This window comes from Perca fluviatilis, chromosome 1 (genome assembly GCF_010015445.1).
Source record: "Perca fluviatilis chromosome 1, GENO_Pfluv_1.0, whole genome shotgun sequence".
In the NCBI taxonomy this organism is placed as follows: domain Eukaryota; kingdom Metazoa; phylum Chordata; class Actinopteri; order Perciformes; family Percidae; genus Perca; species Perca fluviatilis.
This window is the reverse complement of record NC_053112.1, coordinates 4,629,460-4,643,945: the sequence shown is the minus strand read 5'-3', so window position 1 is coordinate 4,643,945 and position 14,486 is coordinate 4,629,460. Positions and strand designations below refer to the sequence as shown.

The following is a 14,486-nucleotide window of genomic DNA, read 5'->3' as shown; positions in this document are numbered from 1 at the left end:
CTAACATAAATCTTGTTAGCCTTCCAGCATCTGAGCATCTTCTTGGTGTAATGATCTAAATGACAGAATGACAGTTATTTAGGGTTACTTGCACTTATATGGACCAGATATCCATCCAAGTAAATCTGAACATAGATATGAAAATACCAAGGCACACCTGGACATGCATACTGTATTTGCTAACATGGAAGAGTACGTGAAAATAATGTAACTATGATTTCATTCATCTTTCAGCAAACATTCAAAGTTGCCGAGATAACTTAAAATCTTTCCTTGAAAATACAACTAAGGATCTGTCACAAGGAACAAAGGAAGATGGATCATCGACTCCTTTAGACAAGATCTATACGGAGCTTTACATCAGACGAGGAGGCAGTGGGGAGGTTAATAGTGAACATGAAGTGGTTAACTTGGAATGCAAAAGGAGTTCGAGTGAGGATGAGAAAATCCAGGTCAATGACATTCTTCAACCTTTACCAAACGAAGAAAACCCTCCTCAGAGAGTTCTGACGAAGGGAATCGCTGGCATTGGAAAATCTGTCGCTGTGCAGAAGTTCACTCATGACTGGGCAACAGGAAAAGCCAACAAAACTATTGATTTCATATTTCCATTCACATTCAGAGACTTAAACTTGATAAAAGATAAGGATTGGAGTCTTGTGACATTAATTGGTCACTATTTTGAAGAAGTAAAGGATTTGGAAACGTCAGACTACAGCGAATCAAGTGTTTTGTTCATCTTTGACGGCCTGGACGAAAGACAATTACCTCTGGACTTCAACAACAATGAGACGTGCCGCGATGTTACAAAGACCACAACATTAGACGTCCTGTTGACCAACTTAATCTCAGGGAAACTGCTGCACAAAGCCTCAGTCTGGATCACAAGTAGACCAGCTGCAGCAGCTAAGATTCCTCTCGAGTTCTTTCATAGGGTGACCGAGGTACGAGGCTTTAATGATAAGCAGAAGGAGGAGTACTTTCAGAAGAAAGTTAGTGACAAGGAAATGGCTCAGAAGATCTCTGATCATCTTCAGTCAAAGATGCAAAGAAGTCTGTACATCATGTGCCACATCCCAGTCTTCTGTTGGATTTCAGCCACGGCTCTCCAGAGTCTCCTAACAGAAACAGAAGAAAAAGAGTTGCCCAAGACTGTGACTGAAATGTACACACACTTCCTGATCATCCAAACAAAGCTGAAGAAATATCAGGAAGGTGAAACAGACAAAGATTTGATCATGAAATTGGGAAAGCTGGCATTTGAACAGCTTAAGAACGAGAAAATACTCTTCTATGAAAATGAGTTTAAAACTTGTGGAATTGATCTGAAACAAGCTGCAGTTAATTCAGGAGTTTGTACACAGATCATAAGAAAAGAATCTGGACTTCACAAACAAGAGATTTACTCCTTCATTCATTTAAGTGTTCAGGAGTTTCTGGCAGCTCTGTATGTGTTAGAGACTTTCTTAGATAGTGGAAAAAATCTGCTTTCCAGCCAGACAAGTGTGGAAGTGCCATCAGAGAAAGGAGAACATCCCATCTTCCTCCTCCACCAGAACGCAGTGGATGAGGCTTTGGTCAGCAATAAAGGACAATGGGACTTGTTCCTGCGCTTCCTGCTCGGTCTGTCACAAGATAAAAATCAGGAACTTCTTCAGAAACGAGTTGGATTCAAAGGAAGATGTCCACAGAGCAACCAGGAGACAATAGAGTTCATTCATGAGAAGATCAAGAAACTGTCCAACAGCGAGAAGAGCATCAACCTGTTCCACTGTTTAAATGAGTTGGGTGACCAGTCTCTGGTAAAGCAAGTCCAAAAGTACCAGAGCTCAGGAGATTTTGGTAAACTCTTACCTGAACATTGGTCAGCTCTGGCCTTTCAGCTGCTCGTTTCCGATGAAGACCTGGATGTCTTTGACCTGCGGAAATACGAAGGATCAGATGAAGTTCTGGAGAGGCTGCTGCCAGTGCTCAAAGCATCAAAGAAAGCTTTGTAAGTATTCAACCTCAAGAAACCCAACAGCTCTGCAGCTCTCCAGTTGTGTTTAATTGTAGAGAACAGAGGGAAGTGTTTGCAAATTGTAAACACTCATTTTGTTTTTAACTTCAGGTTAAGTAACTGTAACCTCACCGACAGATGTTGTGAGAACATTTCATCAGTTCTCAGCTCAAAGTCTTCTGGTCTGGAGGAGTTAGACCTGAGTGGAAACGATCTGTATGACTCTGGAGTGAAGCTGCTCTCTGACGGTCTAAAAAGTCCCAACTGTAAACTCCAGAGACTCCGGTAAGAACATCCAGATGCACAGTATGTTTGTGGTGATTCATAATACAAGTAATGTGGACTTTGGGACACTTAAACTGGGAGTAGTTTACTTTTATTTCATGTTACATTGAACATAGATGAAAGATTCCCTTCAGATATCTTATATCATGTGGTGATAATGTACATTTACCATCTTTAATCGAGTCAGATGTTTCAGGTGGATATCAGTTTTAACTTTGTCCAGAGATAGCTCCTAGCTTAGCACAAAGACTAGAAGCAGGGGGAAACTGTTAGCACAGCTCCATCAAAAGAGAAAAACTCACCTCCAACACCTCCAAGTCTGTCTGATGTACATGTTACATATAACAAGATTCAACATGTTGAATGGTGAAATAATTCACTTTTAATGGGGCTGCTACTATTCTTTGTGCTAAGCAAAGCTAAACACATTCTGCAACTGAACTAAACTGGACACACAGAGATGAAAAAAAGTGAGAACACAAAACAAACTATGATCTTAAAACTGTTTAATTGTCTCTTTCCAGTCTGAACTTCTGCAGGTTATCAGCAGCCAGCTGCCGGGCTTTGACCTCTGCCCTCAGCGACTCCTCTGATCTCAGAGAACTCGACCTGAGCAACAACCACAACCTGAAGGACCAGGGGGTGAAGCTGCTCTCTGATTGGCTGAGGAAACCCCAGTGTAGACTGGAGATTCTGAGGTGAGACTTCTCAGACAGTTTTCTGTAATTCCTTCTTCCCTGGACACCTGTTCTGTGAATAATATAATGTATCCAGTTTTTAATTTCAGATAAATTCAGTGTTAGTCAGACTCAGACTGCAAACATGTTTTAATCTGGTGCTTCATCCTAGCACAGTACAGTTAAGTTAAATATTTATTATTCGATACAACATTTCTGAGTTCTTGGCAGAGACACCTTGTCGACTGGAGACACTGGAGTGAGTACTGTGGTCGTTATCACACTTTGAATTAAAGTAATAAAATGTCACATTCAGGTGTTCAGACAGTTTTCAGGTATTTGAGGCCATTTTCACACTAAAAGTCTATTTACATTATTATTAAATAAATGGTTTATAACGTATAATGTAGTTGTGAGCACATATAAGGACATTTTAAGTGTTTTATTAAAGTAGCGTTTGTTGTTGTTATAACTTCTATGAAACATGTTTTATATGATTACAGCTGTTTTACTGTGTTGTTATTAATGATCTGTTCATACAGCAGCCTCCCCTTGGTCTCCACAGGAGGAGTTATAGATGTTAATACATTAAAGGGGTGATAGAATGCAAAACCGATTTTACCCTGTCATAGTTGAATAACGACAGTTCAGTGGGTAAATAGGACATACATATGAGCTAAAAATCCCACTGACACCCCTTTACTATGAAAATCTCATATTTTGAAACTGCCGCTGAAAACGTGCGAATCCCAACAAAGCTAGTTGCTTACGTAAGCATCTCAAAATCCGGAACCTTTGTCAGCCCATGGGTGTATTAAGAGAACGGTCACGCCCCAACATTTACATAGGCTACACAACTGACCTGAGATCAGGTAGTCTTCTGAATCTAGGTCACGCAGATCTCTGCTATTCCATTACAAAATTCACTTCTGAAACTTTTTTATGCGAATAACTATGTAAAGCTCAAATATGGGCCGTTTTTACTAATTGCAAATATTGTCCGACTGTGTGTCGGACTTCAGCGGCCAGTGCTGCCTGGGTTACTGCCTCGCCGCCCGGGCCTGCCTTCCTTCACAGACCAGTGTTGCCAGATCTCGCGAGACAAATAAGCAACCAGGCCTGTGAAAACAATCCCAAAACAAGCAACTTTTTCTACGGACACCCGGGAAGAGAAAAATAAATAAACTGTGTGCACGGTTTTACAATCCGTGGGTAAAGATTGTCAATTTACATCCCTGTGGACAGATTGGTAAACTGTGCGCAGTTTTGCAAAACTGTACACACGGTAGTTTATTTATTTTTCTCCCCTGAGCTTCAGGACACTGACTACAATAGGGAGTTAAACCACCTTTTAACATTAGAAAACTGATGGGATATCAAATATAGACTGATGTACCAAGTACATTATATACACGTGTATATAATAACCTTTGATAATTAAAATTTGCATAATACCATCCTGAATTCACAAATTCTTTATTTATTATTGCAGGGACTGCAGAAGATCCCATTTTTAAATAACTATAACCCAGAAACAGGAGAAATTATTACGACGGGTTGAATCCATTCTTTTACTCCTTTCTCTTTCTCCCAGTCTTTGTTATATTTCTTCCCGTATTTCGCCCACTTTGCCCCGGGCATTTGTTCCTCCAAAAACTCTCCTACAGTCCAGTCACCATCACCATCAGTCGCGACTCGCGCGTATTTTCATTCAGTTACTCACTGACGTTTTCCTAAACAGAAAAAACTGATTGCCTTGCTCTGCCTCTGATTGGCTAGTACTCGTTGCCATCTGGGTCAGAGCCAATTAGAAGCAGGATGTGGGTGGGAAAAAACTCTGCTGTCTCCTGTGTGTATGGGGAAAGGGGAGGGACAGATGGCATTTGTTGAGAGACTGAGCAGCACCAGAGTCACTAGAAGTTCCACAAATCATGACTACAAAATATGGTACTGCAGGACCAGTTTTGGTCAGACGAGCTTCTCTGTGAAGAGCTCTAAACTTTGGAACTCATTACCTTCTGACATCAAGACTGTAACTGACTTTAAAGTGTTTACTTTTAGGCTCAAAAACTGGTTAAAAACAAACCAAAAGTGTCCTCATTTTTAATTATTGTAAGTAGGTAAGAATTGTATATGATATGCTTGTTTTTAAATCATGTTTATATTATTTGTATTAGGACTGGAGTTGTTCTTTTATTATGTTCATTTTGAATTGAGATAGTTAGGTATGTAAATTTTATTATGTATAAAAGCCCAACCAGGGACTGGAGTTGAAAATTAGCATCTGCTATAAACTTTTTATGCAGCACTTCAGTGACAAGCTTTGTTTTGACACTATGTCTGTCTGCATTGTCCCTGTCAAATAAATAAATAAATGAAAATGAAATGAACAGGCAAGACTGCTTGACAACTTATTACGGAGCTGGGAACAAGCCCAAATAAGCAACTACACTTTAGAAACAAGCCCAAAAAAACGCGACCCGCGACTACCAATATTTGTAAGCGACTTTACAGAAAAAAAAGCCCAAAGTCGCTTATAATAAGCGGACTTGGCAACACTGTCACAGACCCCGGCCTGCTGTGAGCTCGATTGAGCTCCGTTACAGCTGGCAACCCACGGCACTTCATACCCGTGCAAAGTCACCGTTTTGTGGGCTAATGGACTACTAAACGGCAGTGCTCTGACAGAGCTCCAGGACCTGCAGTTCCCCTCTTCCTAATGCCAGGTGTGTGTGAGTGAGAGCGCGGTCAGCGAGCTTGTTACGCCAGCAATCTCTTACCACAGGTTCCAGTTAATCTTATAATGTGTGTAATTATAATGTGTTGAGTTATTTAAACAAACTATCGGTGAAATACACTCCTCTTGTCCGCGAGTCTCATTGATAGAGCCTGCGGCTGGATGGAGCTAGCTAGCCTCCTCTTAGAATTCCTCTGGAATTCACAAATATTCATTAACTTGAAATCGGACACCGTTGTTAGCTTTGTAAGACATTTAGTTAGATGTTGTATAAGTGGCGTGACGAAATTCAAACTGTAAATATACTCGAATTACGCCGAAAATGAAGCTAACTATCCGTGATTTGTAGCTACACACAGCTATGAAGGGACAGTTGCAGCTGACGAAACACCTAGCTAGTCTTCACAAATATTCATTAACTTGAAATCGGACACCGTTGTTAGCTTTATAAGACATTTAGTTAGATGTTGTGTAAGTGGCGTGACGAAATTCAAACTGTAAATATATTCGAATTACACCAAAAATGAAGCTAACTATCTGTGATGTGTAGCTACACATAGATAGGATTGAAGGGCAGTCGCATCTAACGAAACACCTAGCTAAACTTCACAAATATTCATTAACTTGAAATCGGACACCGTTGTTAGCTTTATAAGACATTTAGGTATGTTGTATAGCTAAGTGGCGTGACATTGTGTGTAACATGTGGTTAGAGATTGCTGGTGTAACAAGCTCGCTGACCGCGCTCTCACTCTCACACAACGGGCCATTTAGCTCGCAGGAAGAGGGGAGCTGCAGGCCCTGGAGCTCTGTCAGGGCTGCCAGCCTAACGGAGCTCACAGCAGACCGGGGTCTGTGAAGGAAGGCAGGAACCACGCCATTTTCAGCCCAACCAATGTTACATACCCCATTAGGAGACCATAAGGAACAGTGTGAAATACTCTATATAATCATTCTATCACCCCTTTAAGAAACACTAAATCTGCTCCCAGATATATTATAGTTTATAGTTTATTTTCTTCCACAAAAAGATAGAAAACAAAACAAACTGTGATCCGAAAACTGTGTTTAAATGTCTCCTTCCAGTCTGAACTTCTGCAGGTTAACAGCAGCCAGCTGCCGGTCTTTGACCTCTGACCTCAGAGTATCCTCTGATCTCAGAGAACTCAACCTGAGCGGCAACTACCTGGAGGATGAGGGGGTGAAGCTGCTGTCTGATTGGCTGAGGAAACCCCAGTGTAGACTGGAGATACTGAGGTGAGACTTCTCAGACAGTTTTCTGTAATTCTTTCTTCCCTTGACACCTGTTCTGAGATTAATATAATTTATCTATCTTTTAATTTCAGACCATTTCAGTGTTAGTCAGAATTTCCCCCATTGAGCACCTATCTATTTCTATTTTGGACTATCTGTTGTTCCTGATCAGGCCGTGTGATGCTTAATATTCCCCACAGTGACTGTGTTTACATTCTTTCATTAAAAAAAAAAAACGCGGTCACCCTGCTGTGAAAGCTCCCCGTACGTCTTTTATCAGAGTCTGGTTGTGACCCCTCTCCACGGCAGTCTCCTCCGCTCCATATCTTTATAACGGAGCTAACCGGACTAACTGAAGCTAACCGCTAATCATTGCTAACCGAGGCTTCAGTTCTCCGTGCCGGTATCTATTAATTGTATTTATGGACTCAAGCCAGAATAAAACCCGTAATTTTATTAAATTGGCTGGACAAGTTTTAAACTACAACTCAGAGTTGTTTGAATGACAGAAATCTTCTCAGATGAGATCTTAATGAGTGCAACAGGTCATGTATAGTACAGAACAGCATGTTTAGGATCCCCAAATCACAGATTAATACACTTCAAAAAATGTACAATGATCTAACAACAAAATGAACAGTGATTAACTTTAGATAGCCCTAGTCTTATTATGATTTAACAGGAGTTAGGAGGGAACAGTGTTGATATTTAAAATAACTTAACTATGGATCATAATAGGCCTATAGTCTATTGGAGGTATTTTCTCTGCTGAACCATTAACATTTGGCAAAGAAAATTAGATTTTATTGACAAAGCACATCATGGCTCCACTTTCCTGTCATTTGTTTTAACTTCAACAATAATTAGATGTATTTTAGCAAAATACTGAAAGCAGTAAAAAGGCAGAACTGAGTACATTTTAATGTTTATTTATAACAAGTTATATCATTATCATGATATTGCATATTTTCCTCATATCGTGCAGAACTAATAACTACCCTGAAATTGTGTCAGATGCAGCAAAGTGTCGAAATATTTTCATCTATATTATCTTTTAGTCTAATTTGTTAAATATGTAAATAGTTATTTCTTTCTAAATTATCTGATAAAGTTATGTAGTCATTGTTTTTCAAAATTCTTCAATGTTGTCTTCACTCTCAATAAACTCCACAGCATCTGAAACACAAGCAGCCAATCACAGTTGCATTCCCCATGTGGTATCTCTGTCAACGCTGTAGCCCAACATGTAGGCACATATCTCAGCAGCTACGACGTAACTTCACAGCATACAGACTTAGCCACTGTAGGTACGATGCAGAAATCTGGATCTAGCTGCAGGCGAGCTGGTTACAGCAGTCAAGACGTGGAGTAATAAAATCATCTGATGGTCTCCAGATCTCCAAAAGAGAGAAAAAGGTTTTATTTTAGCTTCGACCTGATGAGGAAAAAGCTGCTGCTGATGACAGAATTAATTTGTCTGTTGAATTGTAACGCTGAGTCAGAAGTTACACACAGTTTTGTTTATTGTGTGACACATAGTCATGTGACAAAAATGTATCCAATCAGCGAATGATTGTTTAAAATTGTGTTTTATGTGGCCGGCTTGGCTCAGTTGGTAGAGCAGGCCAACATATACTTACTTACTTTATGCCTCAACGCAGAGGTCCAGAGTTCGAGTCTGACCTGTGACAATTTTCCTGCATGTCTTGCTCCTCTCTGTCCCCCCTTTCTCACCTAGCTTTTATGTCCATTAAAGTTTTTATATTTTTGTAAAATAACTTATCAAAGAAATTTAACTTATGTTTTACCTTTTTTAATGTTTTTATGCCATGTGATATACTGCTCAAAGACAGTTAGGAGATATTCCTGCTTCTGGCCATAGTTGCACTTGTTACTCTGAGATGAACGATGCAGATAGAGTGAAATATGCTTAGTAATGTCTTGGAGTTTCTAGGTTTTTATTGTTATTAATAACTTCTATAAAACATGTTTTATATGATACAGCTGTTTCACTGTGTTGTCATTAATGTTCATATAGCAGCCTCCCCTTGGTCTCCACAGGAGGAGTTATAGATGGTAATACATTAAGAAACACGAAATCTGCTCACTGATACATTGTAGTTTATAGTTTATTTTCTTCCACAGAAAGATAAAAAACAAAACAAACTGTGATCTCAAAACTGTGTTTAAATATCTCCTTCCAGTCTGAACTTCTGCAGGTTAACAGCAGCCAGCTGCCGGTCTTTGACCTCTGCCCTCAGAGTATCCTCTGATTTTAAAGAACTCAACCTTAGCTCCAACTACCTGGAGGACCAGGGGGTGAAGCTGCTCTCTGATTGGCTGAGGAAACCCCAGTGTAGACTGGAGATACTGAGGTGAGACTTCTCAGACAGTTTTTCTGTAATTCTTTCATCCATGGACACCTGCTCTGAGAATAATATCATTTATCTAGTTTTTAATTTCAGATCATTTTAGTGTTAGTCAAACTCAGACTGCAAACATGTTTTAATCTGGCGCTTCATCCTAGCACAGTACAGTTAAGTTAAATATTTACTGTTTGATACAACTCAAGTAGCAGCCAATAAGTCAGAGTATTAAGGCTGTTATACAGTAGACGCAGCCAAGCTGGCGTGCGCAAATGTGATGTCACGGGAGCGCTCTATTTGTTTACACTCCCACGTGGTGGTCGTGACACTAGTTGCAGTCTTCACCTGAACAGAGGTGGCGCTAATGAGGAAAGGCGATTTCTATGGACTAGAAGAAGAAAAAGGTAAACAACGGCAGAACTGGCAGCAGCATTGCCATCAATGCTTCGATTCGATCAGATTACCTACTTGGTCGGATCAAGCCTTTCATTCAACGTAAAAGAACTCATCTTAACCCAGTAAGTTTACAAGAGAGACTTGCAGTCACTCTGAGAGTCCTCGTTCATGCTTCCTGTTTCTGCTTTGTTGCTCGCCGCTGAAAGAAATAGACGCGCACTCAAAATCCTGGCGCGCCAGCCATAGGCGCGGGAAGTAGGGGTGCTGGGGGTGCGGCAGCACCCCTTGTTGGTGGCAGCACCCCTTGTTGGTGGCAGCACCCCTTGTTGTCAAACTGCGATCAAGCCCGTATTACACAATGGGCATTAATCATTATGGTGCTAATTATCCAATCAGAATAAAGTAAAAGTTGTTTAATGTAATGATTGGGAGAAGGCCGCATGCACTGTGTAGATTGGCTAATGATAAAGGTGGGTGGGCATAGAGCAGGTTGTTTACATCGCACTGATCCAAGATCAGTTTTCTAAGAACGAGTTGAGATTGAAAGAGTGGAATTAATTTGTAACTGATCCCCGGTCAGATTGGGTTGTATCAGCGAGTGAAAGTGTGGAAAAGGGAGAGAAAGAAGCGGCTGCTATAAAAAATGTCCCGCGAATAAATAGCTTTTTAAAAAGAGCTGGGAATGACGAAGAGGAGGATGTCGAGGAGCTAGCTAATGTTAGCTTGGAAGAATCGCTGCCTTCTACCAGCTACACTCAGCCACAGCTAACGGTAGCTAACGTTAACTTTAGCGAAGTTGTTGTGGAAAAAGACAGAGATGAGGCCGGACGGTCATCAGCATTACAGAACAAGGTAATGGCACCTCAGGTACCATCATCTCTGAAGACCCTGCACTACGGGGACCGATTACAGAGACCGTCCGGGAGGAAGTTATACTCCGAGGGATATTAGCCTTTCAGAATCGGCGGCTAAATGTCCAGCATTCGCGAGGGGGGACGCAGGCTGGCGGCAGAAAGACCCGCTCTCACTAACGAGGCACTGACCCGACACCTTCACCACGGTGAAACGGTACCACGGGAGTGGATTCTATATTCACTGTCCACCGGAGACATTTGTTGCGTTGCCTGTAAAGTTACCAACACACAGCAGCGCATCTGTAGTAGGGTTTAGCGAGCTGCTAGAGCTGGACTTAGAGGATTTGATCTGCGACTTTGCAAAGAAAAAGACAAGAAATTAGAACTTCTAAAGGTAAGAGCTATTATGCTATCTGTAAATTGAGTAGGTTAATATAATCTGTTGTGACCGTGTGACCAGATAATGTACATATTTAGTTTAGTTTATTGAAATGCCATGCATATCAGACGTATTGCATAATAATTTTGTGATGCTGCTATAGGCCTGTGTGAGACTTAGTTGTCAAGTGCAGTAGCCTATATGTTGGCTTTTGCAGTTTGTGAAGTAGCAGCTGACTAAGTGACTGTTATTTTGCAACCTGCGCTCAGCTGTGTTGTGTGATGGTATTGTTGTATCTTCAGTCAATCACGTTTCAGAATTACTATTGTGCTTTCTGCTTGGGTGATTTTTAGTGAGTACTATATCGCCATAGTCTTGAACCATACAATGCTTTGGTATGATTTAATTAATTGTAACACTGTCTTGTGATGTGTGAGTCAGATGGCAGTACTTGGTTTATTGAACTGGAAAGGCATACTTGACGCCTGCTCAGCTGGACTAGTCATTAATCTTTTTATTATTTTTTATTCGATAGTGACAGTGGATAGACAGGAACGGGGGAGAGAGAGAGGGAATGACACGCAGCAAAGGGCCGCAGGTCGGATTTAAACCGGGCCGCTGCAAAGGAATCTTTTGACCAGTAGTGATTGGCATGTGATTTAGTGCCTATATAGTTCGCTGTGCAGTACATAGCAGTATGTAGCCTACTTCATGGGGGGGGGTGGGGGGGAGGCAGAGGGAGAGTTGTTCTCCCCCCCGCCCCAGCACCCCGCACCCCCTGCTGGAAATGACTTCCCGCGCCTCTGGCGCCAGCGAGATCTACGTCGTTTGGACGTCACATTGGCGCGTGCATGCTTGGATGGTCCCATCGTTGGCTGTTCTTGGTACCAGTAAGGAGTCTCACTGTTACATGTTAAACCAGCTGCAGGAGAGATGGTTACAGCAGTCAAGACCTCATGTAATAAATCATCTCCACGGTCTCCAGATCTCCAAGTAAGAGAAAAAGGTTTTATTTTAACCTTTGACCTGATGAGGAAAAAGCTGCTGCTGATGACAGAATTAATCTGTCTGTTGAATTGTAATGCTGAGTCAGAAATTACAACCCAGATTTCTGACTTATGTTTGGACATTTAAAGACCCAATAAAATGAAACCACCAAAGGAGAGATAATGAAGACTAGGTATTGATTTTAACCCCTGACAGTGTTTGTATTAGTGTGATATTAAACCAGGGCTGGACTGGCCATCTGGCATACCGGGCATTTTCCCGGTGGGCCGACGGACTTTTGGGCCGAATCGCCGATATAAATAGGTCTTTTTTTAATTTTTGGCCGGGCCGGCCCATAAAGAACTCACAGCGGCCCATTGGTTAATTTTCTTTATTGGCACTGGCCTGACCCAATGAAATCCAGGAACCCCCTTCCCCACTCCGGGCCGCAAATTTACGAATCCCACTATGGCCACGCCTCCCGGCCCTGAGACGTGAGCTGTAATAGTTATGCTGGAAGTTTAGCATTCACGTTATAATGGACAAACGACCACCAAGTGCAAGGGAGGTGCAGAGAAATGACAGGAGAAAAAGATTAAGAATCTACAGGCGGATTCCTCAAAAATTTCGGACATGTTTGGGTCTGTAGTAGCTGCTTCAACATCAGCATTACCTGAAGTAGAGGAGGAGAGGTGGCTGGCTATAGAAGCAGAAACAATGTCAGGGAAGAAGGCGAGGAGGAGGCGAGTGAGGAAAAGATGGAAGAGAGAGTAGATGACGATGTGGTAAGGAGTAGGCAAATTAACACAGACTCTCAGGAAGGGAGGGAGGCTGTGTGTGTGTGTCACGTCATAACGACAACAAGCAGTTTGGCTGTAACATTAAAGTTAGTGGCTGTCAGGTAACCTAACAGCTTAAGCTTACATTGAAAATGCTAGCGGTTAGCCTGTTGGCTAGCTGAAAAGTCTGTGGATCTATAAAATCAGTGATGATACAAGCATCAGTGTTCCTTGAATAGCTTAATTAGCTTCTCTTGTATTGGTGCTCTTTTCCAGGGCATATACTACTCTCAGCTTTATTGTAGCTTTTAGGAAGGGTTATAGTTATGGTTATTGTATTTAGCAGACACTTGTGTCCAAAGCGACAAAATATGAATCTTACAATAGTTAAAATTAACAGTAAACTGTTTTTAAAGTTGCTAAGCCAATATTAAGCAAAATAGTAATAATAAAAATAATGACAATACAATATCAAATATCAATAATAAAAAATTATAAAAATACCATAAATATACAAATCATAACTCTAAGAATGAATGAATTATTTAAGTGTAAGATCAACAGATAAGTCTTGAGTCCCCTCTTGAAGGATCCAAAATGATCACATGAACGCTGAACACTAGGCAACTCATTTAATGGAACGCACGCATATTTTAAGAGGACTGTCTGCAGGGAATGTGTCTGACCAATCACGGTGGGTGTGGGCCGCCTGGCCCAAAAATGCCAGGGCCGATTTTTTGTCCCAGTCCAGCCCTGTATTAAACCAATGTGTTCCTCTCTCAGGTTGTCATACTTCACAGAGAGCTGCTGTGAGTCTCTGGCCTCGGCTCTGAAGTCGAACCCTTCACACCTCAGAGAACTGACGCTGAGCTGCAGTAAACCAGGAGAATCCGGTCTGAAGCTGCTGTCTGATTTACAGGAGAACGATAGTTACAAACTGCAGACACTGGTGGTGTCTGAGGGATTTATTGAACCGGATCAGAACTAAAAGACAGCAATGGATAATTTTCCTCCTCCTGTTTGGACCAAATGATCTGAACTACAGGTGTGAAAGTGACCTTAAATTCATCATGACTCTTCTCTCTATAAGGACTCGATGCTTAAAACTCCTCAAGCTGAATTCAGAGGGTATCTGAGCACCAGCTATACTCCTCTCTGTGTTACGTAAAAGCATAAAATACTGGTGGGGGACTAGGGTTGGGCGATGTCCCCTAAATTTGCAGTTGACAATGGGTGGGGGGGGGGGGGATTTTTCTCTACTACTATGGGCTAACAGTTAACATAAAAAACATTTAAATGTCCCCTGTAAATAGACAGTATTACATGTTGCCGCTGGTAAGGACAGTACATTACAGCTTGACCTACTTGCACTGAACTACGGTGTCGTAAAGTCTAGACTCAGTCAGATCTCCGTGATCTGCGTAATGACAGTAGGCCTACAGTGGAACGTTTGCCTTCAACAGGACAAAAGTTTAATACTATCAATACAAATAGGTTGCACGTAAGGGGGGAAAGTAGCTTCCACTTAAGGGGCAGCACAGCGCAAAGCCCGACGCAGGTGTCTTTGCTAGTTTAAAGCCCAGGACACACAGGGCCGAAAATCGGCCGTTGGACAGTCTGGCGAGGTCAGTGACTTGAATCTGTTCGGTGTGTCCCGTGCCGTCGTCAGTCTGGTGGCCTGTCGGCGTTCATTTTGGCCGACCTGACATGTTCAGTCGGCGAGCAGAATGAGCGTGACTAAAGTCTCTCAAAATCTGATGAAGATCTTTTAAA

At 41.7% G+C, this 14,486-nt stretch overlaps 1 protein-coding gene across 2 annotated transcripts in view; it reads left to right on the top strand.

Moving 5' to 3' along the window:
* LOC120563501 (NACHT, LRR and PYD domains-containing protein 3-like) overlaps positions 1–13,893 on the top strand; it is a 29,632-nt gene extending 15,739 nt beyond the window's left edge. The window contains exons 6-11 of one of the 2 annotated variants that reach the window (XM_039807691.1): positions 235–1,993; positions 2,111–2,284; positions 2,809–2,982; positions 6,785–6,955; positions 9,157–9,327; positions 13,497–13,893. In XM_039807691.1, coding sequence (XP_039663625.1) covers positions 235–1,993; positions 2,111–2,284; positions 2,809–2,982; positions 6,785–6,955; positions 9,157–9,327; positions 13,497–13,701 — 2,654 coding nt within the window. In that variant the 3' untranslated portion in view covers positions 13,702–13,893. The remainder of the gene's footprint in view (positions 1–234; positions 1,994–2,110; positions 2,285–2,808; positions 2,983–6,784; positions 6,956–9,156; positions 9,328–13,496) is intronic. The other variant, XM_039807702.1, reaches the window with a different exon arrangement.
* Positions 13,894–14,486: the final 593 nt, after the last annotated feature.